Source organism: Pseudopodoces humilis, chromosome 18, assembly GCF_049639895.1.
Source record: "Pseudopodoces humilis isolate 2021_Gansu_Grassland_sample_001 chromosome 18, ASM4963989v1, whole genome shotgun sequence".
In the NCBI taxonomy this organism is placed as follows: Eukaryota; Metazoa; Chordata; class Aves; order Passeriformes; family Paridae; genus Pseudopodoces; species Pseudopodoces humilis.
Window position 1 is genome coordinate 9,434,679 of NC_142217.1, and position 25,598 is coordinate 9,460,276.

General features: G+C 41.2%; 1 protein-coding gene across 1 annotated transcript; it reads left to right on the forward strand.

The window, feature by feature from the left end:
* The first annotated feature begins 742 nt into the window (after positions 1 to 742).
* NOMO2 (NODAL modulator 2) lies at positions 743 to 25,006 on the forward strand. The gene is made up of 31 exons (XM_005523164.3): positions 743 to 899; positions 1,159 to 1,248; positions 2,498 to 2,543; positions 2,970 to 3,070; positions 3,193 to 3,299; positions 3,492 to 3,564; positions 4,093 to 4,245; positions 4,921 to 5,058; positions 5,576 to 5,665; positions 6,277 to 6,382; positions 6,785 to 6,935; positions 8,037 to 8,214; positions 8,433 to 8,574; positions 9,433 to 9,564; positions 10,345 to 10,481; positions 10,764 to 10,851; positions 11,294 to 11,357; positions 12,146 to 12,241; positions 14,281 to 14,490; positions 14,762 to 14,844; positions 15,450 to 15,609; positions 15,730 to 15,856; positions 16,486 to 16,599; positions 17,248 to 17,375; positions 17,960 to 18,101; positions 18,918 to 19,001; positions 19,911 to 20,021; positions 21,346 to 21,447; positions 21,660 to 21,779; positions 22,341 to 22,433; positions 23,199 to 25,006. The coding sequence occupies exons 1-31, from the start codon at positions 768 to 770 to the stop codon at positions 23,328 to 23,330; spliced, it is 3,630 nt and encodes a 1,209-aa protein (XP_005523221.1). The 5' UTR covers positions 743 to 767; the 3' UTR covers positions 23,331 to 25,006.
* Positions 25,007 to 25,598: the final 592 nt, after the last annotated feature.

Below are 25,598 nucleotides of genomic sequence, written 5' to 3' on the forward strand. Positions count from 1 at the left end.
CGAGCGGCCCGGCCCGCTGCGGCCAAAGTCCGGCCGCGGCCGCGGCGGCAGCGCGCTCCCAGGCGGAGCCCCCGGGATTGCTTGTTTTGGGAGCTCTCTAAGCACAGAGTGTATATTAAAAGACATTGTTTATTTCTTCCACAAATTCAGCACGCCAAGTGGGGAACACAAATATTTTTAATACAGTAAAAATTACACGAACTCGCCCACCTAAGACATATTCTCCACCAACCTGATGCATATTTATATGAGTGACATAACTTTACGCAATGCTTGAAACACAAAATTCTTTATTGAACGACTTCTGTTGTAGAAGTTATCTGACCTCAGTTACGTTCACAGAAGGTGAGAAAATACGGGTTGAAGACGACAACCTCTCTAGTCGAAATGACCTGGTACCAGCTACGCCTACAAAGGGTGCCAAGGATCGGGGCAGGGCGGGGACAGAGCCGGGACAGAGCGAGCCGGGATACGGGGCCGGGCCGGCATAGAGCCGGGATAGAGCCAGGATATGGGGCCAGGCCGGGCTAGAGCCGGGATAGAGCCAGGATATGGGGCCAGGCCGGGCTAGAGCCGGGCTAGAGCCGGGATGCCGGGCCGGGCTAGAGCCGGGATAGAGCCCGGACACGGGGCCGGGCCAGGCGTGTCCAGCGGGGCGTCCCCGGGCAGCGTCCGGAGCCCTCCGGGCCGGCAGGGGGCGCTGTGGCGGCCCGGCGCGCGCGGCCCTTCCGGCAGCGCTGGCTGCGGGCGGTGGCGGCGGTGAGGGGATGCGGCCCCGGGCGGCGGCCGCGCTGCTCTGCGCGCTGTGCTGCGCCCTGGCGCGGGGCTCCGAGGACATCGTCGTGGGCTGCGGCGGCTTCGTTAAGTCCGACGTGGAGATCAATTACTCCCTGATCGAGGTGGGCGCCGCCGCCCCGCTCGCCCCCGGCGCCTGCCGGGCGTGCTGAGCGCTGCCGCCCGGGCCGCGGTCGCAGGTGGCGGTGGAACTCTTCTTCACCCTGGCACTCTGCAGCCTGCTTGCCATTAACCGTGTCCTGCTGCCCCCTGGCACGGCTGCTGCTGCTGGGTGACAGCACGGGGTTAGAGAGTGCCTAGTTTCAGCGCTCCTCGCCTTTTTTAAAAAAATATCTTTGTGTCTGTTTTGTTTGCTTTTTTTAGATTAAGTTATATACAAAACATGGTACTCTGAAATACCAGACAGACTGTGCTCCGAACAATGGGTATTTCATGATTCCCCTCTATGACAAGGTAAGACACAAATATTTGCGCTGTCCCCTCTGTGCTGGAGGCAGCAGCTGCCTTCACCTCGATCTGCTGGCACATTAAATCTCAGAGCAACACCCACCCATGAAACATTTGAATCAGGACATCATTCAGTTTCGTTTGGATCAAAGTTTCAACTGTTTCTTTTTGTAATGCAACGACTTCATTTCCCAGTGCTAATTAAGAGAAAGCCAGCTAACTGTAAGCTGCAGTGTTGCATTTGTGCTGTTTGTTGGAATGAATGCAGCGTTGGGAGCCTGAATTCCTGCCAGCAGCTGTGTGCTGTTGCTGTACAAATACTGCACAAAAAGTACAGCTCCCTACAGAGTACAGATAAAGCTTTCATATTTTTTACCTATAGAAATAGGAATAAATGTATATGAGAAGGTGTTTTGATATGACTGAATTGAAAACAACCTGAATCGTTAATTGCAGATACTAAAAATGTTTTAAGGAAATAATAATCCAGGAAGGTCAGAATGTATCAGTAATTTGATGTCTGCTTAGACTGGAAAGGTGTTTACTTTCAAATGAAATTGAATACAAGCCTTTCAGGAGCTAGTTAACTTAGGGTTCAGAAGTAGAAACACAGAATGGTTTGGGTTGTAAGTCACCCTTAAAGGTCATCTAGTCCAGGCACCAAATATTTCCTTACCTTCCTAATCTAAGAATGTAATAAGTTTTCTAATCCTGGTGATTTCATTCTTAGGCCTTTGAGCCTTTCCAGGGATGAACTTCAGAGTATGTGTGGCAAAAGACATGGTGCTCTCTGATACAAAGAGGATCTCTGTATTGATTAATACCCTTTTGGATCAGAGCTTTTAAAAGGATTGGAATTTTATTATGCTGTGTTTGGGCAGAGTGGTTGAGTACAACCCAGTGGAAATATCAAAGGCTGATTTAGAGCCCATCTGTTGGGGCAGGTGGAGGTAGATTTGAGCACTTTCTAGCACTGAGCTGCTTGACTGTGAGCCAGGTTTGTGCTGGAAGCAGGATAAATATGGTAATACCTAATTTTTGTTCTTGGCTGGATATGAGCCCAGCATCCCAGCATGTCTGGGTAGATAGGGCTGCTTCTTTGAACAGAGTATCATAAGCAGGAGGAAAGGAGAATGCTACACTCGAGTCTTGTGTTCCTCTCTGCAGCATGATGCTTGTGTTCTGACATTCTTTTTCATCCTTTAGCTAAATTGAATTTAGATCAATGAATATAATTATTGCTTTTTATTTTTAGGGGGATTTCATTCTTAAAATTGAGCCTCCCCTAGGGTGGAGTTTTGGTAAGTGCTTCTATGTCTTCTTACAATAGGACACTGTATCTGCAGTGTGGAACTTATCTCTAACTTGCAGATGGCAGGGAAAATGGAGCACTTTTCCAAACCTATAAACCATACTGCATGGTTTAATAAGTGAAATGTTCTTACTGTAGCAGGGGAAAGTAAAGCTGGGTGGTAGACACTGACAAAGTGACCCTTGAACTGATTTGAAGGAATATGGGGTTTTGACAAAAATGGCTACAGCGGGAGCAGGGAAAGAGGATTTTCAGCATCAGGATTTGGGTGTGCTTTAACTTTGCTGAAGAAAGACTTCCAGAGCAACACTTGCCATGCTTGAATTAATACATTTCTGTGACAATTGTGTAAAGCTAAAGCAGAGTTTCTTTATGGTTGCTCTCTCACTAACATGCTGTTTCATCGTTCTTCCAGAACCAACCAGTGTAGACATCCATGTGGATGGCATTAATGACATTTGCACAAAGGGAGGTGATATCAACTTTGTGTTCACAGGATTTTCTGTGAACGGAAAGGTTAGACTCCTTTATCTTTATTTATTCCGCCTTATGCTAATTCAACCTTCATAAAAACATTGAAATTCAGCTCTACAAGTTATTTTAATTCATTTATACATCTTTTCTTTTTATTTTGACAGGTTCTCAGCAAAGGTCAGACATTAGGTCCTGCTGGAGTTCAGGTTGTACTGAGAAATGCTGGCAGTGACATAAACATACAAGCAACTATTACACAACCTGGAGGAAAGTGAGTGTGGGTGGTGCATACTTAATTCATCTGTTCATTTGCACAAGATCGTTTCAATTCTGCCAAATTGACTGGGACTGTACGAGTTCTGAAATATTTTTTCTAACACATTAATAGAATCTGAATTGTTTTTCTGAGAACATAAGTTTGTGGCTCTTTCTGAAGAGACATAATCCCTTTATTTCCTTGCAGGTTTGCTTTCTTTAAAGTGCTTCCTGGCGAATATGAAATCTTTGCATCACATCCTACCTGGATGTTGAAAGAGGTTAGAACCTACAGAAGTTCTGGTTTGCCTGTTTAGAGAGGATGGATCTGTGAGATCTTGTCTGGACCAGTTAGTGTGAGGAAGGGGCTTTGTGGGTGGACAGGGTTACTGGAGTTTTTCTACATCTAATTCAGGTAGTGAGGAAACTGCCTTGTGCCAGCTCAGTTTGGATATAGTGAAGCCAGCCAGGGAAGGACTGTCAAATAAGCTTTTGCTTTCTGTCTTCTGATCCTGTACATTTTGCAAGAATATTGTAGCTCAAATCCTTCCCTCCTAGACTGCTTGTTTTTTGAGGAGCTCTGATATCCTGACCATTTCCTGAATCAGGAAAGCAGGAAAAATACTGTTCTAGAAAGTATCTTTGCTTTAGGTTCTTAGTGTCTTGAGTAGCTTGGGGGTCCCTCTTTGATTTCTGCTGCTCTGGCTTCTGTTCCTGTTGTTGAATGTGCAGTCTCTGATTATTCTTTAGGTGCTGTAAATGAGACTTGATGGCTGCTTTTGGTGAAGATGTTTGTTTCTGTATTTCAGTCAAAGACAGTAGTGCGGGTGACAAGTTCCAATGCTTATGCTGCCAGCCCCCTGATTGTTGCAGGCTACAACGTCTCTGGGTCAGTGAGGAGTGATGGAGAACCCATGAAAGGAGTCATGTTTCTCCTTTTCTCTTCTTCAGTCTCTAAAGAGGTAATGGTTGATCAGTACCTTTTCAGTACGAGTATGGCTATAAATAAGAACCAAATAGCTTCTAGATTCATATTGACAGATACTCATCTGTCCTTCACTGGCTTGAACTATCCCTTAAACTGTATTTTTGCATTTGGTTCTTTTGTGTGATTTTTTTTTTTCCCCAACAAGGCCCTTGTAATCCAACGTGACCTGCATGGAATTATTTCATAATTCATTGTACAGTAGCTGTAATTTGTCTTCAGCATGACATCTTAATTACTCTTTGCCCTTTTGATGGGAAGACAAAGTTCACACGCTTCTATTTCCACCTTACAAGTGCGTTAAGAAATGAGTGTGAAACGTGGTCATGTAGAGCTGAGCTCTGTTCTGCAGTGTTAACCCTGTCCACAGAGCTGAAATCAGTTAAGACACATGGTGGAGTTTTGGGGATGTCAAATTTCCTAGTGTTCTGTCCTTGTTACCATAAAGTTGATTATTTGCTGATCTTTCCTCTTTTACCTATACACGAATTTTAAGCCATGTCATCAAACTTTGCCTCTAAAATGGCATATATACTTCCCATCACTCCTTCACAGTTGAGTATTTTGAACCCTCCTGTATCCTCCCCCCTCCCCCAAATAATTTCTGTGTTCTTATTTGAGACAAAAAGTTGTATTGCATTTATTACTACAGGATGTTGTGGGCTGCAGTATTTCTCCTGTGGAGGGGTTCCAATCAAGAGATGAGTCTTTATCCTATTTGTGCAATGTTGTATCAAAAGAAGATGGGTCTTTTAGCTTTCTTTCTCTACCAAGTGGGAAGTACACTGTGGTAAGTGACTAGAAATTCACTGCTTGTCTATTCAGTGAGTTGTTAACTTTCATTTTCTAAACCAGAGTGTGGTATTACCACCTCCTCTCCTTTAAGCGGACTCCTTTTTTTCCCATTCTCTTTTTTACATCTGGATGGTGTGGGAGCATGTTCTCTGTGCACTGTCTGAAGTGATGGTCCTGCATTCTCAGTCTGTGTGCTCTACAAATGGGATTCAGGCTTCTCTCAGTCCTTTAATCCTTCTAGTCTAGTCTGTAAGCTCTTGCACATCCAAGTATGCTGTATTCTGACTAGGGGGTTACTTTTCCATCTTTTCTGATAATTTCATGGTTTCCATCAGTCTTGAAATATTGCCCATATTTGTCTCTCCATGCCCCTGAGTAATTTTTTCAGTGAGGTTTGCAGCTTATTTGACCCTTGGAAGAGGTGTCTGATGGTGATAAAAACATGGGAAATGGTAGAGGAAAACCATTCTGTCATCACAGCTTAGGAGTCAAAGCTATGTGTGCTCTTTCAGATACCATTCTACAGGGGAGAGAGAATCACCTTTGATGTTGCTCCATCTAGACTGGACTTCCATGTAGAGCATGACAGTTTACAGATTGAGGTAAGGCCTGCAGAGGGAATAATCCTTTTATGCCACTCATTCCTTTAAAAGTCTAACTGATTTTAGCAGAAAGCAGCTGTATTTTGGAAAAACTTCTTTATAAGAAGTTGAAGACACTTGTTTATGTGCAGCAGGTAGAAGACAGTTTCTAGTACCGTGCTGTGTTTTTATACTTTGGTCCCTTTTACTAGGAAGCAACAAAATAGGGCAAAGCTGTCTGCTATATTCACTTTCATGTCCATGTTGCAAACAGGCAGTAATCTTCCAGGTTGCTTATATTTCTTTGTTGAGATTGTCACATCTCTGGAGAAGGGCCTGTAGGTTTTCTGGTTTGCAGAGTGCCTTGTGTAATGGCATTATGATCTGTGACTGCAGCCCTCTGAGCTGTACCAGTGCAGACAAATTGAGAATGTGTGTTTTGTACTTAGGGGAACAATATCCCTGGAGATCAGTTTGTACTTTCACTGTGATTATCCTGGTACATTTTTTTCCTAGAGCTGTAAATAAGTTTCCATTATATGTGATGGAGAGAAAACAGTTGGTGTCGATTGCTGTAGCTGTGTGTTTGTGTTTCCCGAGTAAAGACTGATGTTAATTTTTTCCCATTTCAGCCTGTTTTCCATGTGATGGGTTTCTCTGTCACAGGCAGGGTGTTGAATGGTCCTGAAGGAGAAGGAGTTGCTGACGCCACTGTGACTCTGAACAATCAGATTAAAGGTATGCAGTGCTCTTGATCGTTGTTGATACAGGGAAACCTTTATTAAACTTGAGTACAGGACTAGTGTATGATATGGAATTAAGCCTTCAGGATAATACACTGCTTTTGTTGCAATTTATTTGAAATATTACAGTGGATTTCATCCAGTTGATAAATTTTGCATTTTCTGGTTTAGATGAGAGCATTAAATGTTCATTTGTTTGGCAGTTGAAAATTTTTAAATTGTTTTCAACCATATGCTAGATTGTACTTTGCAATACAGAAATGAAGGTTCATCTAGTAAAAAAGCATAAAACTGTTGTATAATATGAATTAAAAATAGCTTTAAGCAGTGCATGCCCTCTGGATCTGTTGGTACCTAAGGTTAGCATATGGTTTTTAACTCTTGTTGTTTGTTACAGTGAAGACAAAAGCTGATGGCTCCTTCCGCCTTGAGAACATAACAACAGGTACATACACAATTCATGCCAGGAAAGAACACCTGTTTTTTGATACTATTACTGTGAAGATTGCACCAAATACACCTCAGCTGGCAAACATCATTGCAACAGGGTAAGGACTGGTGTCAGGATGAAAATGCAATTTGATGTGTGGATGAGGCTGTGAAAATTGGTGATCCTTTCCTGTGTCATGCCCAGACTTGTGTGGTGTTGTCAGGAGCTAAATGTTGCTGAAGAAATTCAAGGTAAATAGGGAAGCACGAGTGCATGTTTTGTGTGCAGTGTTTTGCTCAACAGTAGTTAAGGTTTAGAGCATCCTCTTAGTAAGCTCTCCCTTGCAAATGATGACACTGAGGCAAGGGTAGATTAAGAATTTTAGAATGGTATGTGAACCAAGAAAGCAACAGAGATGCTTTCTGCCACTTCAGTCTTGCACAGAAGGAGGATATCTGGAGTCACACAGCTGCCTGGTGCAGTGTTGTACCAAACCTCTGCATTTTACTGCTCACTCTCAAGGTCATTGTTGCCTTACCTGAATTGTCTTTTTCTTGTTTGCTGCCTTGACTGTGAGTCTAAGGCTGTGCAGTGGTAGGAGATACAGCATGAGCTGAGGAAGATGAAAGGGCCTGTTCTGTGTCCAGGACTTCAGAGGAGGAAATAGTGGCAGTGTTCTGCAGAAATGAAAACCTGGAATTTACTGAGTCAAATAGCAGTCAGCTCCTACAGACATAGCCAGCCAGTTAGAAAAAAGCTTGTGTGCTGCTAAATGATGTGGTACCTTTTATTCGGTAACTAAATATGTTGTGCTGTTGAAGGCAAAAAACAAAACGTACCAGCTTCTAATTTGTCATCTTGTCTTGTGCTTTCACAAGTGTAGGTGTACCAAGGTTGTGTTCCAGTGGATTACCTATTATATTTGAGGGTTTTGACACAAAACACTTGAAACTATTTAAAACCTGAGGGGAGAAAGTCCTACATTTGTTGCCTGCTTAGCACAAAAAAAAAGGAAAAAGGCTTGAAGTGATTGGGTTGGTGGCAAGGAAGAGTGAAGCAAGTTGCTTGAAAATCTCTCTTTCAAGAGAAATCCTTTCCAATTCAGGTGTTACTACCTCAACATAGTGGGGTTTACTTTTTAAGGAAGTTCTGAGGTAGTTTTTTTATGATCTTTGTCAAATCAAGATATTTGTTCTGATGATTGGCTTTTATTTAACAGGTTCAGCGTGTGTGGCCGCATCTCAGTTACTCGCTTCCCTGACACAGTCAAACAGATCAGTAAATACAAGGTAACCATGATACCTGAAGACAGGGACAAAGCATCACTGGTTACAACAGAAACTGACCCTCATGGAGCATTTTGTTTCAAGGCAAAATCGGGTACATACAATGTTCAGGTAAGAATGAACTTTCATTTCTTCATTGTAGGACTGTCATGTTCTAGAAGATTTTGAAATTTTGGAAAGCATGTTTGAGAGGCTGGTTTTGCTTTGCCTGGGATTTACAGTAGATTTCCATTTTCTAAGTTCTGATAAGTGCATTGAAGGCAGCAGAGTGGGTGTTTTTGAACTGGTATCTGAAAGGCGGTGATGCCTTGTTGTCATATACTCTACAGGTAATTATTCCAGAGGCTGAGACCAGAGCAGGGTTGGCTTTGAAACCCAAAATGTTCCCTGTTACTGTTACTGACAGACCAGTGATGGATGTGACCTTCTCCCAGTTTTTGGCATCTGTCTCAGGGAAGATCTCTTGTTTAGGTAAGTCCATTGTGAGAGTGAAATGGCAATGGAATGGAGAACTTCAGCACTGCATGTGTTAGTGTTGTTGACATCAAGACACTTGCTGTGGTTAGTCCCATCAGCAGGTAAGTAAATGTAGCTTGCAGTATATGGAAAAAGCAGCTCTTGGGAGACGTTGTGGCCTAGTACCTTAACTTTAGCAAAGTTTGGAGTAAAGTTTGGAGTAAAGTTTGTGTACCTACTTTTAATACTTGCTAGGGATAAGCAAGTCTTCCTTCCTTAGAAGATGGGTAGGTTCTGGAAGTAAATGGTCCTGTCTGCTACTTGGGATACTGTACATCAATCAGAGAAGTACTGGAGCTGGAAAAGAAGTTTACAAAAACAAAGGAGAAAAGCAGTGCATGTAAGAACTGTAGGATGCTCAAGCCTTTGGCAGAAGCTTTCAACCTCTGTTCTCTCATAAGCTTTTTGTCTTTATATTAGTCTAAGGTTCCTCTCTCCTGCTATTTTCCTTGATTACCCGCTGATTTCAGCAGATGATGATTGGAGCCTGATTTTTATAATTTTTACCCTTCCTTTTTCCTCTCTGAATCCTTTCTGCACTTTTTGTTCTGTCTTGCAGGTGTTTACTGGGCTATTAAGTCTCTGCAGAGTGAGGTGAACCCAGGGATTTAATGTTTCAGGTTTTTTCTTGCCATTAGATAAAAGAATATGATTAACAATCTCAAAATCCTGCAGAATGCAAAATAACACTGATAAACATGTGCCTAAGAAACAAGATATAATTGGAAACATCCTGTGCTGGGAGGGAGGAAGCATTTGAGTGTTTGTAGGCCTGAGGTGGGGTGCAGCCTGACGTGCTGTGTGTCCCCACAGACGCGTGTGGGGACCTGCTGGTGACGCTGCAGTCCGTGAGCCGCCCGGGGGAGAAGCGCAGCCTGCAGCTGGCCGGGAGCAGGGACTCGGTGCCCTTCACCTTCGAGGGTGTGCTCCCGGGCAAGTACAAAGGTAGGAGCAGGGGAACTGCTCGGGGGGCACCCTTGTAGCCCAATTTGTGACCCAATCTGAGCATTTCTCTTATCGTGGATACCTTTTTGTAGAATGCCCAGCACAACTGTGAAACTTGAGAAAATCTGTAGAAAAACCTTACAACAATGCATCAAGTTTTCTTAGTGTTGGGTGTTTTACCCTGTGTCAGCCCAAAGGCTAATGCTCCCCTCAGTTTTAGGGTTTGCATGGCTGGTGTGGGGGAAGTGGGCTTTATCATGAGCCTAAGGACAGGGACACACTGCTTCCAGTTCTGTTTCCAGTTCTGCTTCCAGTTCTGCTTCCAGAGCGCTGCACCTAAGAACAATATATATTTTGGCCAGCCTGCCTCAGCTTGTGAAAATAAATTGTTTTCCAGAGAAAGGTGTAGAAGGAGCAATATAGATTGCACTCTTTATACAGGCGTGGGAACATCTTTCCATCAGCTTAAATTTGGCTTAGGTTGTGATGTCATCTAGGCTGCTTTGCCTGTCACAGTGGTAATGCCCATTGAGGATCCTTCCAGGGTGGCTGGGCTTCATTATTCCTTTTTATAGTACAGCTTTCCTGGTAGATATGTTGGGTTCCTGGTGATACTGCAGTGCTGAGTGCCATGTCTGTTATTACAGGCATTGTCATGTATTTATATTTGAAGATCATTGTCGGGGAAGCTAGAGAGACACAAACTTCTTATATCACAAAACCTGCCCTTACCTACTCTGCTTTACATTACTAAAATGCTTTGTGTGGTGTATATTCTAGTAAGCATTGTACATGAAGACTGGTGCTGGAAGAATAAGTCTTTGGAATTGGAAGTCTTGGAGGAAGATGTGTCAGGAGTAGAATTCAGGCAGACTGGATATATGCTGAGGTGTTCTCTTTCTCATGCAATCACACTGGTACGTAGAAAACAAATATTCTTGTATGTTTTTAATGACCTTATGTAGGTGGATAAGATTATGCTTGGAATCAAGGCTTTCTTTCTCCTGTCTCTGGAGGGTCACAGAGCACAGGAACATTGATGTTTAGAGTGCTTTGAGATTTGTCTTTTAAGTTTGGTAAAACGGCCTTCTGATGTTAGGTGTTACAAAAAAGATGGCATTGATGTATTTTTAGGTGAATATTGTTTTCATTTTATTGTTTGCTAGTTGCTCATAGTGAATTGTGCTGTGGCTTCACAGGAATTTTATCAGGATGGAAATGGACCAGAGAATGTTGGTGTTTATAATCTGTCCAAAGGAGTTAATAGATTCTGTCTTTCAAAGCCAGGTAACAGCTTTAAAATAATAGTTTAAAAAATGAAAAATAACCAGTTAGCTAATACTGCTGGGAACTAAAAAAACCCAAAAACTTTGTTGTGGTTTCTGGAAGACACTGTTTTAATTACATCTGTATATAAATGATCTGTTCTAAGTTTTTAGAATTCTCCATTTCTTCTGCTATTTAGTCTTTCACCAGATCTAGATTTCAGAAATAAAATATTACTATTTTTTTAGTTGGTGATTTCATCTTTGATGAAGGAAGATAATCTTAAAATAATCTCATTCATATGGGTTCTGTTTGTCGCACACATTAGAAGGTATCTGTGTGAAAGGCAGCAGATATATAGTCAAATTTTGTAATTGTTTCTGTACCTCTGTTCTCATGTGGTCTTGAGAATTCAGCCAATTTGAATTTTTCAGTGGGTCATTCTTTGCCTTGCTGTTTGTAGGTGTGTATGAAGTGACCCCGCGCTCCTGCCACCAGTTTGAACACGAGTATTACACCTACGACACGTAAGAGTGTGACTGTTCCTCACCTTACACCTACCAGTGTGATTTGCCATAAAGCTCCCTTCTCCTGCTTGCTTTCAGCAGGACAGGATGTGTAGAGGGAAGCTCTAGCAAGGTGTATCACATGTGTTCTCTTGCACTTTGCATCTTAAAAGTAATAAAAATAAACTAATGGTAGGGTTTAAAGTGGCTTTAGTTACTTCAGATGCGTATTTTTGTTGGCTTTCTGTCTAATTTCTGTTTAGTGTTGGGTCTGCTTTGTAACAGAGAAGAGTAATTTCATTGAAAATAACTTCTGAGAGCTGAAAGGCAAAAGATGGGATAGTAAGATTACTAAGAGGCACTTACCACTGTTGGTGTCACTGGTGCCATGATCTTCTGGCCATTTTGATTCTGCTCACCCCATTTTTTGCAAGCTGAATAAATGTACACCCTTACCACAAGTAAGCAGTGCTGAATCTTCCTTGGCCAGGCAAGTTTAATTAGTTATTTATAGATTGTGGTCTGGTGATGTGTTTAATGACACTTTGACATATGAAATCAATCAAATCAGCTTTAGCTTGAGAAAAAGCAGAAGGCACAAAGGAAGGAATTGCTTTGGGGCTTGAGTTGGAAAATGCTCCCTTTCCAACAGATGAACATCCCAGCACTACAGCTTTGCTGTGTAATTTCTGTATCGTCTTTTAGAAAGCATTTCAATCTCAGGGGTGAGAGCACAGACTCTGCTAAATAAGATTTGCTTATTTGGGAAGGGGACCTTGAATTCATGTCTTTGTTCCTTTGATTTGCAGGTCCTCTCCGAGTATCCTGACGCTCACTGCAGTTCGCCACCACGTCTTTGGCACGATTGTAACTGATAAACTGATGGATGTAACTGTTACCATTAAGTAAGGACAAAGAAATCGTGGAGCTATAAAAAGTGGAAGAAGACATTTCTCATAAGGCTTTACCCCAGTTTTAGTGCTGTAGTGGCTGCTTTCTAACAGGATGGCATCCTAGCCTAGGCTGCAAGAGGTTTTTAATGCTAAGATATGCTTTGAGTTTTCTCATCATTTCAACATTGCTCCTCCCTACTTTTGTGTCTTGGTAAAGAAGAATGATATTGTGAGATTTTATATATGTTAATGAGCCAGTGTTTCAGAATTCAGAGGCTATTATTCTAGCTTAGGTCTGAGCTCTTTAAGGCACTTGCATCTATTTTTTCCCTTTTTTCTTTCCTTGGAATGAGAATTTTCTGCTCTAGAGCATTGTAACTGGTGTGAGGATGGTTATAAAAGGAAAAACATGCAGAGTGATTGCACACTAATGCACCAATTTATGTTTAGCTGAACAGACAGCTCACTAGGGAGCACTGATTTGTGGAAAACTTTAATTGTATGAAGTGCCAAATCTGCCTGAAAGTGTCTGATAATGATGAGTGTTTTATTGATACTCTGCTGGTGTCTACTTGTTCTAGACTCTGGCTTCTCAAACTTTTTTGTGTGCATTAAACATCTTTTCAGAGAACATAATCTGCAGAGCATTGCCTTGTGTCCGCCAAGATTAATGACCCTAACACTGCAACTGCTGGGCAACTCAGCAGCTGGAAAGGAGACACTGAGACAGCAGAGAGCCATTAAGATTTTAAAAACAGTTTAGTGAGGAGGAGAATATTTTACCAACCTTCTCAGCTTGTTGTGTTTTTGGAGACTATTGGCTAGTGCTTTGAAGGCAGCTTAGTTGCCACAGATATCTCTGATCAATCCTGCTTCAAGCTTTTCAGCTGAAGTCAAATTTGTGAAGTGCTGTCAACATAAAGGGAACAGCTCTGGCTTTAAAAGCAAGCCAATTGTTTTTACAAGTCTGTGTACCAGATCCACGGCTGTGACCCATTAACTTTCAGTTAACAAAAAACCCCAATCATCCTCAACCAAAAGCAAAGCTGATTCTCACCACTTCTTGATAATGGCTTGGTATATTTTAAAAATAAGACTGTAGTAATTTATTATGAGTATCTTGAGCTTGTGTGTGCCTGTACAAATTTTTAATAGGTTTTCACACAAAAAAAAATTTACATGTTTCTGTATTGTCTCTGGATTGCAGAGAAAGAATATAAAGTCTTGATGTAACATAGTGTGATAGAGCAATAGTAACTATGTCTCTTAAAAAGACAAACTAGAATATAGGTGAGGGCTGAAGCAGGAGGCAGAGCTATCCTGATAATCTAAACTGGCTGTAGGAAAAGTGATTGTGATCATTTTGGTTCAGTCCTCACTGAGAATTCAGGCTGTTGGAGAAGAGACAGATGATAAGATACAAAGGATGATTGAAGTCTAGAAGACAATCCTAGAAAAGAAAGGATGCAAGATCAGGGAGAGTGAAACAAAATGCATTGTTCTGAGCTGATTCTAAGAACTTGTTTGAATTTAGATAGCAACCTGTTCAGTGGGCAGCGACAAGATAGCTGGGTAGTTCAAGTACATAGGGCAGATAGGTGAGACCTCAGAGGTTTTCCTGGGAATTGCTGGCTCTGAGAAGTATTTATGTGTGATAGAAGTTATTTTCTCCTTGTATTCTCTGCTCCTGAGAGGTAGGTTCTGAGACAAAAGTTCCTAGTTCTGAAAAAAAGCAGGTTTATTAAACTTTTTATTTATTTTTTTACAACTAGTCCTTTCTGTATTAAGCTTGTTCTCAGGTATGACATTCCAGCCTTTCTCTTTTAGTTCAGGTCTTTGTTAAAGGTACTCTTGCAAACTGATGGTTTTAGCCTAAAAATTTACCACTCCTGTGCTCATAACCAGAATAAACAGGGCAGTTAAAGAGGGATAGGTTTAAAAATGTTGTGGGACTTGTCTGCTGTGGTGTAAAGGCAGTAATTAATAGATACAACAAGCTCTTACCTCTCCACATGGAAGGAGGTAATTCTGTTTTTTCTCCATATTTTCAGGTCATCCATTGACAGTGAACCTGCCTTAGTTTTAGGGCCCCTGAAGTCTGTTCAGGAGCTCCGTCGGGAGCAGCAGCTGGCAGAAATTGAGAGCCGCCGGCAGGAGAGGGAAAAGAAGGGTCAGGAGGAGGAAGGAACAAAGCCACCAGTGCAAGAAATGGTGGAGGAGCTCCAAGGACCATTCTTATATGAATTTTCCTACTGGGCAAGGTAATACCAAGTTCCAATGGACAAGGTGTGTTCTTTGCACCATTGTGTGGTGTGTCTGCCAAAGAGAACAGTGATACAATTCCAGGTAGGACAGAGCTGCTGGCTGGTGACTCTGAGCTACAAGGAAACTTAGTACCACATAGTAAGAATTTTTCTTAGGTTGTTGTTGATAATTTTTTCTTGGAGTATTTAGATGCATTTTTGCACTCTTCTCTACATGAGAGCTGCTAATTCAGTTTTCTTCTAATTATATCTTATTTGTGTTTTACAGGTCGGGAGAGAAAATTACTGTAACGCCATCATCAAAAGAGCTGCTCTTCTACCCACCTTATGTGGAAGCAGTTGTTAGTGGAGGTAAATATAAATAATTTATTTTTGAAGGGATTAGATGTTTATGGTTGAAATGTATCTGTGTAGATAAACATATGAATAACTTGAAAAGTAATGATAGGGAAGTTTCATTTGCAGCTATTTCCTTGGGCCAGTTTAATTCTGGAATTTAGAAGTTACTCGATAGAAGATGCAAGTACAGTTCTTATTCTTTCAAGTGCTGAAAAGCCACCTGGCACAAGAGGAAGGCCAGGTTTCTGGGTATTACACCAGATTCTCAGAATTGTTTATAGTACTGTCACCTAGAAAAAGAGTTGTGCAAAAACAAGGTTTCTATTTTGAATTTGTTACCAAATTCAAGCTTCTGTTAAAGGTTTTTTTTTTCCCAGTAGATTACAGTAATAAAAATATTCACAAAAAAAAAGATAAACTTTGAAATTGTCAGGGTTATCATCAGTTGTAGATGCTGCTTGTTAGGTCAGTGTCCATCTTGTCCTTAAGGTTCTTAAGTGAACATTTTGTTTGAAATCACTAAGAAATGGAAGTAGTTAAACTTCTATTGTAAGCCAGAATGTCAAGTGTTTTTTTGACCTTTTTCTTTGTCTGAAATCCCCTTTACAATGACCAAGAGAGTTGTCCTGGGAAGCTGATAGAGATTCATGGAAAAGCAGGCTTATTTCTGGAAGGGCGAATTCATCCTGAATTGGAAGGGGTTGAGATTGTCATTAGTGAGAAGGGAGCAACTTCTGCACTTATCACAGTTTTCACGGATGACAAAGGCACTTACAGGTAATGAACAGATTTGTTTTGAACCTTTGGGTTCTTTAGTTAAAACACAGTGGTTACTTGACAATGTGTATGTGATATCCAACGTTTTTTCTGAAATAAGTTCTGTTCTTTTATTTGAAGTGTTGGGCCACTTCACAGTGACTTGGAATACACAATCACTGCTCAGAAGGAAGGTTTTGTTTTGACTGCAGTAGAAGGAACAGTTGGAGACTTCAAAGCTTTTGCTCTTGCTGGGGTGACATTTGAGGTAATGTTCTGAGCATTTTGGGTTCTAAATGAATAATGTGGGCAGTTGGAGCTGGACAGGCAAAAAGTTAATTCACGTCTTCCAAAGACAAATGGTGTGTCCAGTTATTTGGGTAATAATTTTTGTCATGAGGAGACAAATCTCAGTGGACGACCTCTGTTGTAGACTGTGATTTGCCATGCAGAAGATACTTTCCAAGGTTTAATAGAGTGAAAGTTAGAGCCTGCAGTTCAAAAGACTGGCTTTATTTGCTTTTGTAGAGTTGGACCACTCCGTTTTAAGGAGTTCTATCCCTCAAGGTGCAGGTGTCGTCTGGTCCAACTAGTGCCTGGTTCCAGTCTTCGGGGTGCTTCATTCTGGCCTTCCTGGGTGTTCTGTGGAGTGGTAGAGAATGGCTGCTGTGGTAGCACATGGTGTGCCATGGGCTGTGACTGCCCAGGGCTTGGGAGCAGAGGGTTCTGCAGCTTCTGTACTGTTCCCAGGAGGGGCAGTACAGATATGGTTAGTTCTGCTCACAGCTGAGTGCTCAGAGCCAGCCCATCTGTGCACTCTGCAAGGGGCTTTTCAACTGAACCCTTCTCCATAAAGAACCTCACTTACACTTAAAATTACTGTTTTTTCAAAAACAGATCAGATCAGAGGATGACCAGGCTCTTGCAGGAGTTCTCTTGTCTCTCAGTGGAGGGGTGTTTCGGTCCAACCTCCTCACACAGGATAATGGCATGCTGACATTTTCCAATCTGGTAAGTTGAAATGATTCTTCTGAGTGTGGCTGTGTGTGGGGCTGTGTTACTTTGCCCTCCCCAATGGGGGTCTCTTGAGTGGCAGGTGTCCTTTGAAACCCTGACACATGATGAGAGATTCAGATCCCTGAGAATAAACAGTGCTTAAAATCTTAGCAAGTGAAAGATGTGAAATCTAATGTGGCAAGAGGTTTCTCCCCAACAGGTCATAGATGATGTTGATTGATCTCAGTTACTAATTTGCAGTCTGTAAACATGAAACAAGCCAATTTGTTGATGATCATTGGAGAGTCTTTAGGGGGAAGCAAATCTAATTACATTATTGATCTATACGTGCATAGACATGCTTGAATAGTTTCTTTGCAGACATCCTTCTTTTGTGGTCTTTCCTGTCCTTGAGGTCTTGTGGTAAAGTTTTAGGGCTGTGGTTTCCTTTCTCTCTTAACACTTTGTCAGCAGGTGGAATTCCATCAGTTTATTGTCCAATGTGCTCCCTGTTTTTCACTGCTCATATTTTGTGACAGGTTTAACCTCTGGTTGCTACGGAGGACTTGAGCTCTTCAGAGAGCTCTTGCAAAGTATATTTTTTCAGAGGTGGTGAGTTCCTACATCACTATGAGTAAACAGCTTGTTTTGGCCTCTTTGCAGAGCCCAGGGCAATATTACTTTAAACCCATGATGAAAGAATTTCGATTTGAACCATCATCACAAATGATTGAAGTGCAGGAAGGACAAAATCTCAAAATCCAGATAACTGGTTACAGAACGGCTTACAGGTCAGTAGAGCTGGAATTCATCGAAAATGCTATGGGCTGTATGAGGATGTGCTGTAGCAAATATGTTTCCTCCCAGCACACCTCTGTTCTTGCAGGTTTGGAGGAGACTTCCAAGTCTCAATTTAAAGTAAATGTGCTGTGTATAGTACTTTTTTTTGCCTTTTTTAATGGATGTGGACATCTAGCTAAGCCCAGGTGGCAGAGTGATAGGAAGAAACACGGCTATGAAAGCACTGTGGTTTGTGTGGTGTCCAGTGGGAGAGGAGAGGACTACTCTAGGTATGGTAGACCAATTCAGATATCTGACTTGAAGATCCTTCCTTTCCTTGCCCTTACGGGTAAGAAAGAACTGTTGTTCATGGAGTTTAGGGAGCTTGGATTCCTAAAGGTGTGCTCTGAACTGCAGTGAATTCTAATGATTTAAACTGTTCTACACACACATTATAAATACCCCTTTTATTCTCCATGCTGTGGTAAATACATTAAGTACTTTTTCCATCAGTTACAACAATAAAATGTATTTATAACACGCATTAAACCAGCATCTGCACACCTGGAGCAACTGGTTCTTTTTATACCTTTAGCTGTTACGGCACAGTTTCCTCTTTAAATGGAGAGCCTGAGCAGGGAGTGTCAGTGGAAGCTGTGGGACAGAAGGATTGCAGCATCTATGGAGAAGACACAATAACTGATGAAGAGGGCAAATTCAGGCTCCGTGGCCTTCGGGTAAGGAGTAGGAGGCTCTCTGTCATTGACTTGTCTGTCATTGTGATGATGGAGCAGTGAAATGGGTTCTGTTCAGTAGCCACTGGTTTCTGTCTTCCCATCATGTTTGCTAACTCAGCCTCCCTTGAGTCTCTCTGTGTGAAGAAACATGGTCATGTAGTGAACACTGAGCCTGGTAAAAGGGGAAAAGAAGAGCTTGTTGTTGTAAGTCTGTGAACTTGCTGGCAGCATACTGTGCTGGCCTCCACAAACACTGGGCAGTTGGTGTGACAAGACACAATCCCCTGGTCAGTGCTTGGGTGACCAGCAGGGAAGCTTCATAGGCAAAAGAATTTGGGGAACTGCTTAGTTTCTCTTGTGAAGATACCAACAGCCTATTTTTAGCAGGATATTGGGTGTGTGTGTGATGTTGATTTGCACAGCATGTATGTGAAATAAGCTGTTCTTCAGGGAATGGGGAAGTTGAATGTATGGCACCGTTATGTAAGGAGTCAGCAATTTCCTGCAGTAAAGGTTTGATCAGGTTTTAATCCTGTTTTCTTTCATCAGAGCAGATGATTTCTTTTAATACTGTGATGTAACAAACTAATGAAAGTTCTATATAGCCTTTTCTCATTTTCTGGCAGTAAACACTTCTAATAGTGTTACTGAGTTAAATTTTCTATTTAAGATAAGGAAAAACTTTAACTGCATAGAGTTAAATCTGTTTGGATGGCATATCTGAAATGGAAAGTTAGAAAATTTTCTTTACTGCTCTCTAAAATTAAAGTATGTATTATTCAGTGTTGGGATTTATCATCTGAATGTTGCTTTCAGCCTGGCTGTGTGTATCATGTCCAACTCAAAGCTGAAGGCAATGATCACATTGAAAGAGCTTTACCACAGCATCGGGCAATTGAGGTAATTTTTTCTCCTGTTTTGTAGCATCACTTAAATATGAAATGGGTCTGTCTAGGCATTCTGTCTGTTCTGTCAGCAGCAATGTAGTGAAGGCAATCTGTTAAGACAAGTGCCTTTCAGCAAGTTTGCTCCCTAAAAACAGGCCCCATACTGTGTGTCAGCACCACAGCTCAAAACTGAAGTGAGATAAAACCCAAACAGTAAACAAGTGAAAAGGATTCTTATTCTTTCACAGTCATGAAAACTATGCACCCAGAAACAAGAGAAGAAATGTATGGAATACCTTTCAACACTTCTTTATGATGTGGAGCAAAGCAGTGGTAGATTGAGGGTGTCATAAATTATCATATTGTCCTACAGTTGTATTCAGTTGTGGACAAAGAGGTATTGTTATGTTTTATTGGGTCCAAATCATGCAGTCTTGGTGTAGGTGAAATTGTAATTTGGACTAGTACTTTTATCTTTATAAAATGTAGTAATAACTTTGCATTGTAAACTGGTGGAATCTTGTTAAATATTCCACATTAATCAACTGTATAAAGATCTCTGTGCATCTCTCAGCTCAGGTGCAAAATACTGAGACTAATGTTCTGAGATCAGGCAGTTCTGTGGATGTACCTCAGCCTTTTCCAGAATAGTTTGTGCTTTTGAGACTCCCATTTTTACTTTAGCTTAATGTCATGAGTCTCATGCTGATAATGCCCAAGTCTGCAATTGCAAGCTGTGCTCTCTGGAGAACAGGGGCTTGCAATGGGAAAGCTTTCAAACTTCTATGTGGTTAGCATGGAAGAAAATCCACTTTTATTTAAAATGATCATCAATGTTTGCTGTTTGTGTTAACAGTTTTGTTATTGTCCTTTGTTAACTGTTCCTTTGTTGGCAAAAACCTGAGTCTGTTTTCCATTGCAGGTTGGGAACAGTGACATTGATGATGTTAATATTATAGCGTTCCGGCAAATTAATCAATTTGATTTAAGTGGAAATGTAATTACAGCTTCTGAATATCTCTCCACATTATGTGTAAGTTCAAGCCTTTCATCTTTGTCAAGTGTATTTGTTACTGTTTTCACAATGATTTTTTTTTTTGCAGGGTTACTGGAAATGGTTCGGTAGCCAGAGCACACATTTAATTCAAATTAGCACTAATAGTTTAATGAATGTGAATTTGAATTCCAGATAGAATGAAGATTGCAGTGTTCCTGATGCTTTTTTTCATGGGAATGTGTTTAATTCTTCTCTGGCTGGCCTGTACATTTTGGGATTTATATCCCTGATTAGGGATGCTCTGTCTGTAGAGAGATCAAGACGGCAAGGGTGAAATGAGTCCTTTGTATCAGAGAACTGCATTAATTCCTGGAACACCTGAAATTTTTGACCTGTATGTCAAAACCTGAATATACCATGTGAATGCAGTGATACCACAGGACATGTGAATTTAAAAGTGCATAATAATAGACAATATAAGACAAATAGGAAAGCTGAAATTTTCAAAATTCAAAACAGTGTACTGTGGTCTGAAAAAGCTTGCTAAACATTTCTGATGCATTTGGCTTAGGGAGCAAATGCTGGAAGTGTCTGCAAGAGGTGTTAGTGGGGTAGGAACTACAGCATCATTTCTTAGGTTTAAAAGCTCCTTGAAATGCTACCTACAAATCTAAATGCAGTGCTTGGATTTCTTTCACACTAGTTTGTTATGCATCTCACCTGCCAAGATCTCCTTGCTAAGCTGTTGCGTTTTTTGGGAGACATCCAAAGGATCCAACACTCAGAGCAGGTGTGAAGGGAATAAGTGTCACCTTACTGAAGAGCCCCTGAGTTTGTGTCCCATCTTTCTGGGGAAATTTAAACCCTTGCAGTTCAGCCTAAGCAAATAGGAATTGATGTCAAAATTTGATTATATGGAAGTTATCCAAACCTGTGCCTGCTTCATATTAGGTGGGGTCTTGTGTTGCATGTACTGCACGTGAGCTGTTGATGGGTGCATGTCATCACCCTGGCTGCCAGTGCAGACATTCTTGTCTCTGAAAGATGGGCTAAGTGAGACACAAGTGAGAGCAGTTTTGTGATCCACAGCACGGACTGCTTTTCATACACTGGGTATGTGAAAGTGTCAAAGAGCAGCTGTTCCTAAATTATTTCAAGTTCTATAAAAAGACTCTTTCTGTGACTTTTCACATTCCAGATTAGAACATTTCCAGGTGTTCTTACTTGACAACTTTCTGTTTATATAAACACATGATGAATTTTGAAGTGCTTTTATCCCTGAAGATGTGGAATGTCTGAAATATCTGTTGTGGTGCAGGCTTGGAAATACCTGGTTTGTGCTTTCTTCCTTAACTTACAGGTGAAGCTCTACAAGAGTGAAAATCTTGACAACCCAATTCATACAGTCAACTTAGGCCTATCCCTGTTTTTTCATTTCCCACCACTACTCCGAGATGGAGAGGTAAGAATATTGCTGGAAAGTTAGCTTAGATCACTTTCTTTAAGGATCTAAGGACACTAAAGTGTAATTTGTGGTGTGCTTGCAGAGCTGTATTCATACTGGACTAAGCAGTGCCTTGGAAGATTTGAAACCTATTTAACCTTTGCCTTTAAATGTGATTTTGTCTCTGAGTGCTCCTGATGCTGTAGCCTGAGTGTATTTTGTACCCACAGAATTACGTGGTGCTCCTGGATTCTACATTGTCTAAATCACAGTATGACTACACCCTGCCTCAAGTTTCTTTCACTGCCATTGGATATCATAAACACATTACACTGGTCTTCAGTCCCACTGTAAGTACTAAATATTTCCTTGTTCCAATGTTCACCTTGGGAGCAGTATTTGGTGTTATATCCTGCATGTATTTTGTGCTCTTGGCCAAGCTTTCTATTAGTGTAACTATAAAGAGGTTTATGAGTGACAATTAATTTAGATTTGCTGTGTGTTCAGTTGCCAGTGGAACAGGAGGGAGACGTGAAACAGCAGTAGGAAATGAAGGGTGCAGATGTGCCTGAAAGGTTCTGTGCTGGCATGGCTGCTGTAGTGGGGTCACAGAGGTTGGGCAGCATGGGACAGGTAAATCAAAGCACACCAGGCTGACTGTCAGGGAGACTGACCATCAATGAATTGACTTTATAAAGCAGCCCACCTCAGGAAGTGATACATGAGTGACTGATCCAGAGGGTGGCTTTGAAATGGAAAGTGAAGTAAATCCTAGAACAGCACTTTGAAAGAAGTCAGATGAGAAGAGCTGGATGTGCCTCATGATCCTATTGCTGATGTTTCTTAGAGCTGAGGGATTTCACAGCCAACTGTTAAAAAAAAGTAAAATCCATGATCTGCACTGTTTCCAGAGAAAGCTGCCTGAGCAAGATATTGCCCAAGGGTCTTACATCGCGTTACCGCTGACGCTGCTCCTGCTGTTGGCAGGTTACAACCACGATAAGGTGGGTCAGGGGTGGTTCTGCTCTTACCCAAATATTATTGTCCTATCAATGGATATGTTGCACTGCACTAAGTGGGGGTTTGTTGGGTTGTTATCTGGAGAGAGGTGCAGTCACAGTCCTCTAATGTGATGTATTTTAAGGACACAATGTAGCCATGTTTTTGGACAGTTACCTTCCTTTAAAAAAGCTTAGTGTGAAGGTGAGTTCCTGTGCTGTGGCTGAATTTTGGCTTCTCATTTGATCGCTCTGAGAAAAAACCAATGCAGCATCATTAAAATTCAGATAATTCAGTGATAATAGGAATGAAAATAATTCTTTTATTGGCTTCAGGCACAATCAGACTGGAAAAAGTCTTGCAAGTCTTCAGGTCTGGTCTCTTTAGCTTTATACCCTCCCTAATTCACATACTCTCAAGAGGAATACAAATACCTGCTATACAACCCCCTTTGTCTTTGTTGTCAAACTGTGCTCTTCTAGTCTTTTCTGGTATGACTGGATTTGATTTCTGTTTTACCAAGAAGAGAAATTAAATTTGTCTGTGCAGTTTGATTTTCTCTCAAACAATCACTTTAGGTTTTAATTATCAGAAATTCCCAGAAGTTTGGTTTGATTCCTCCCCAAAATTTGCTGCCATATTCTGATATCTTTGAGATGTGCCGTTGATGCAATAGATTCTGTTAGGGACTACATGTCTAAAGAACCATGCCATTCAAACCTTGCCTACTATTGTAACCACAACTTGTTTCCCTTTTTTGTTTTTCCCAGCTTATTCCCTTACTGCTGCAGCTGACAACTCGACTGCAAGGAGTCCGTGCTCTTGGACAGACAGGCTCTGACCAAGGGGGCTCAGAGGATGCAAAGAGACAAACCAAAAAACAGAAGACGAGGCGGACGTGAACTGAAAGGAAGGACTGGATGAAGTGGTGCTCTGTCAAACTGGAGCCTGAGGAGGCAAAGCCACTAAAACACATTTTTGTTGAATTTGCAGACTTGACATTTTATGTTTTTGCTACATGAGCACCATTTGTCACATTAGCTCTGTTTTGGTTGTAAATTTTCTATGGAGTCTATAGATTTCCTTGTTGTAAAGTGATTAAATGAATGCCTCTGCTGTCACTGTGAGTGCATCTCTCATACTTGAAGACAATTAATGCTTTTTTCTTTCTTTTCATTGGAACAGCTCATGCTGTCCTTATTAATGATTTATAAAAGCAATGGTAATAGATAATACTTGATTTCAATTTCAGTCTCTAGATTCTGGAATGATTTTTCCTTACCTTTTGAAATACCCACTTTATAGAAGCAGCACACAGGGATTCTACTAAATCAGTGTTGCTTGAAACAGAATTTTAGGGGACCTAGCTGGGCTGGTGAATTATGTCATGGTCACTTCCAGTTCAGCAGTTTGGTTGAAGAGTTTGTCTGATTTCAGTTCTTGTCCAGTGATTATGTTATCTTTGATTAAGTTTTTGCTCAATGAAGACAAATTCTTGATGTCAGGTAAGGTCAGTTGTTAAGATCAGGTAAGTTCTGATGTTCCTACTGCAGTGTTTCAGTTTTAGTTTCCTGTCCAGCGTGATCTCTTTAGACCTCCAGTATTCCTGAGGTGGCTCCAGCTGGCTGCACTACTTTTTCCAAAGCTGTACTGTGTTCTTGGTGTTACCATTCACCCATGATGGTTACATCTCCTGCTAAGGCCATGCTCAGCCTTTTACCCAATTAATGATGGATTTTTTTTTTTTTTAACCTTTTTTACCTTTTGGGTTTTTTAATTATAAGGAATGTGAGTTTTTTGAAATCTCCAATGCCTACAGTCCCAATAATGTAGTCTATAATGAATAACTGTTTCTTACAGGCTCTCTTTTGATTCCTGCTTGAAGTAGGTAGTTGGTCATACACAGTTTAAATGTTAATGGGGCTTTTTATTGACAAATACTATGAAGGTTAACAGAGCATTTGAAGATGCACATAAATGTCTACAAATATTGCAAAGACATTGGTACTGCCAGTAAGTGGCAATGTTTCTCTTTTACAGTACTTGAAATAAAAGTCCCCTTACATTTAAATGTTTAAGCTTGCAAACCCTACCATTCTTAGAAATTTGGATGCTGAAGGTTTTACGCTGTTTTTGTTGCACATTGCAAGAGTTTGGGCCTAAATAGTTATAACTTCATTTGGTAATGATTCTAATCTCTCTGAGGGAAATCTTGTCAGGACCATAACAAGAATGTAGAATGTTGAAAAAGCATTATGTATAGAGCTTGAGATGAAGCTCTAATAAATTACCATGGTCTGCTTAATGACTTTGAATTTCATATTGCTGTGATGAAATACATGGGGAAAAGACAAGGTGTTCTAAGACTTATAGTAAATTGTATGCTTTCAGTACATTTTTATTTTAAGCTGGTGAATGTTAATAAAGTTATTTCTACTTTGGGGAATGTATGAGGAAGAAATGCACATCTCCATGTGTCTCAAAGGAGTTCCACATATTCTGATCTCTGAACTGTGAGACTGACTGATGATTGAACTTGAACATTGGAAATGCTGTTAATAAAAAGAAAAAAAGGAAAGTGACAATTCTTGCTCATTTAATGTTTGCTTCTAAATCTAGAATTTGCTCCGTGTCTCTTCGCAAAATTCTTTTTTTTGCCTTCTGCATCACACTTGTGACTGATTTTGAGTCCCATGTTTTGAGGTTTATTCTGCTGAAGTGTTAATTCCTAACAGTAACTATAGCTTGAAGTTCCTCAGTTGGCAGGGAAGTTGTACTCTGAGAAAGCAGGGAAAACTAAAACATGAGATAATTTTCCAAAGCAGAACTAAATGCCAAGGAATCAGTATCTTCAGTTATTTATAGAAACCAATAACCAGATACACAGGCCCAAGCAGAAGAATGAGTGTGGTCTCTGCGATGCCCGAGCCAGGAGCATGAAACAGGACGGACAGACAGGTCTGTGTCCATGGGCACTGCCAGAAGCTTTGTACAGACACTGAGGGCTGCAGGGACTGCACCTGGCACCTCTGCACTGCTCCCAGCCCTGGGGAGATGGCTCTGCCCTGCAGCTGAGCAGAGCCCTGGGCACAGACCGGCTCTCCCTGGGACATTCAGTGCAGAAATGGGGCATTCGGGTCAGCGCTGCCTTCTGGTCTCTTGTGTTCTCT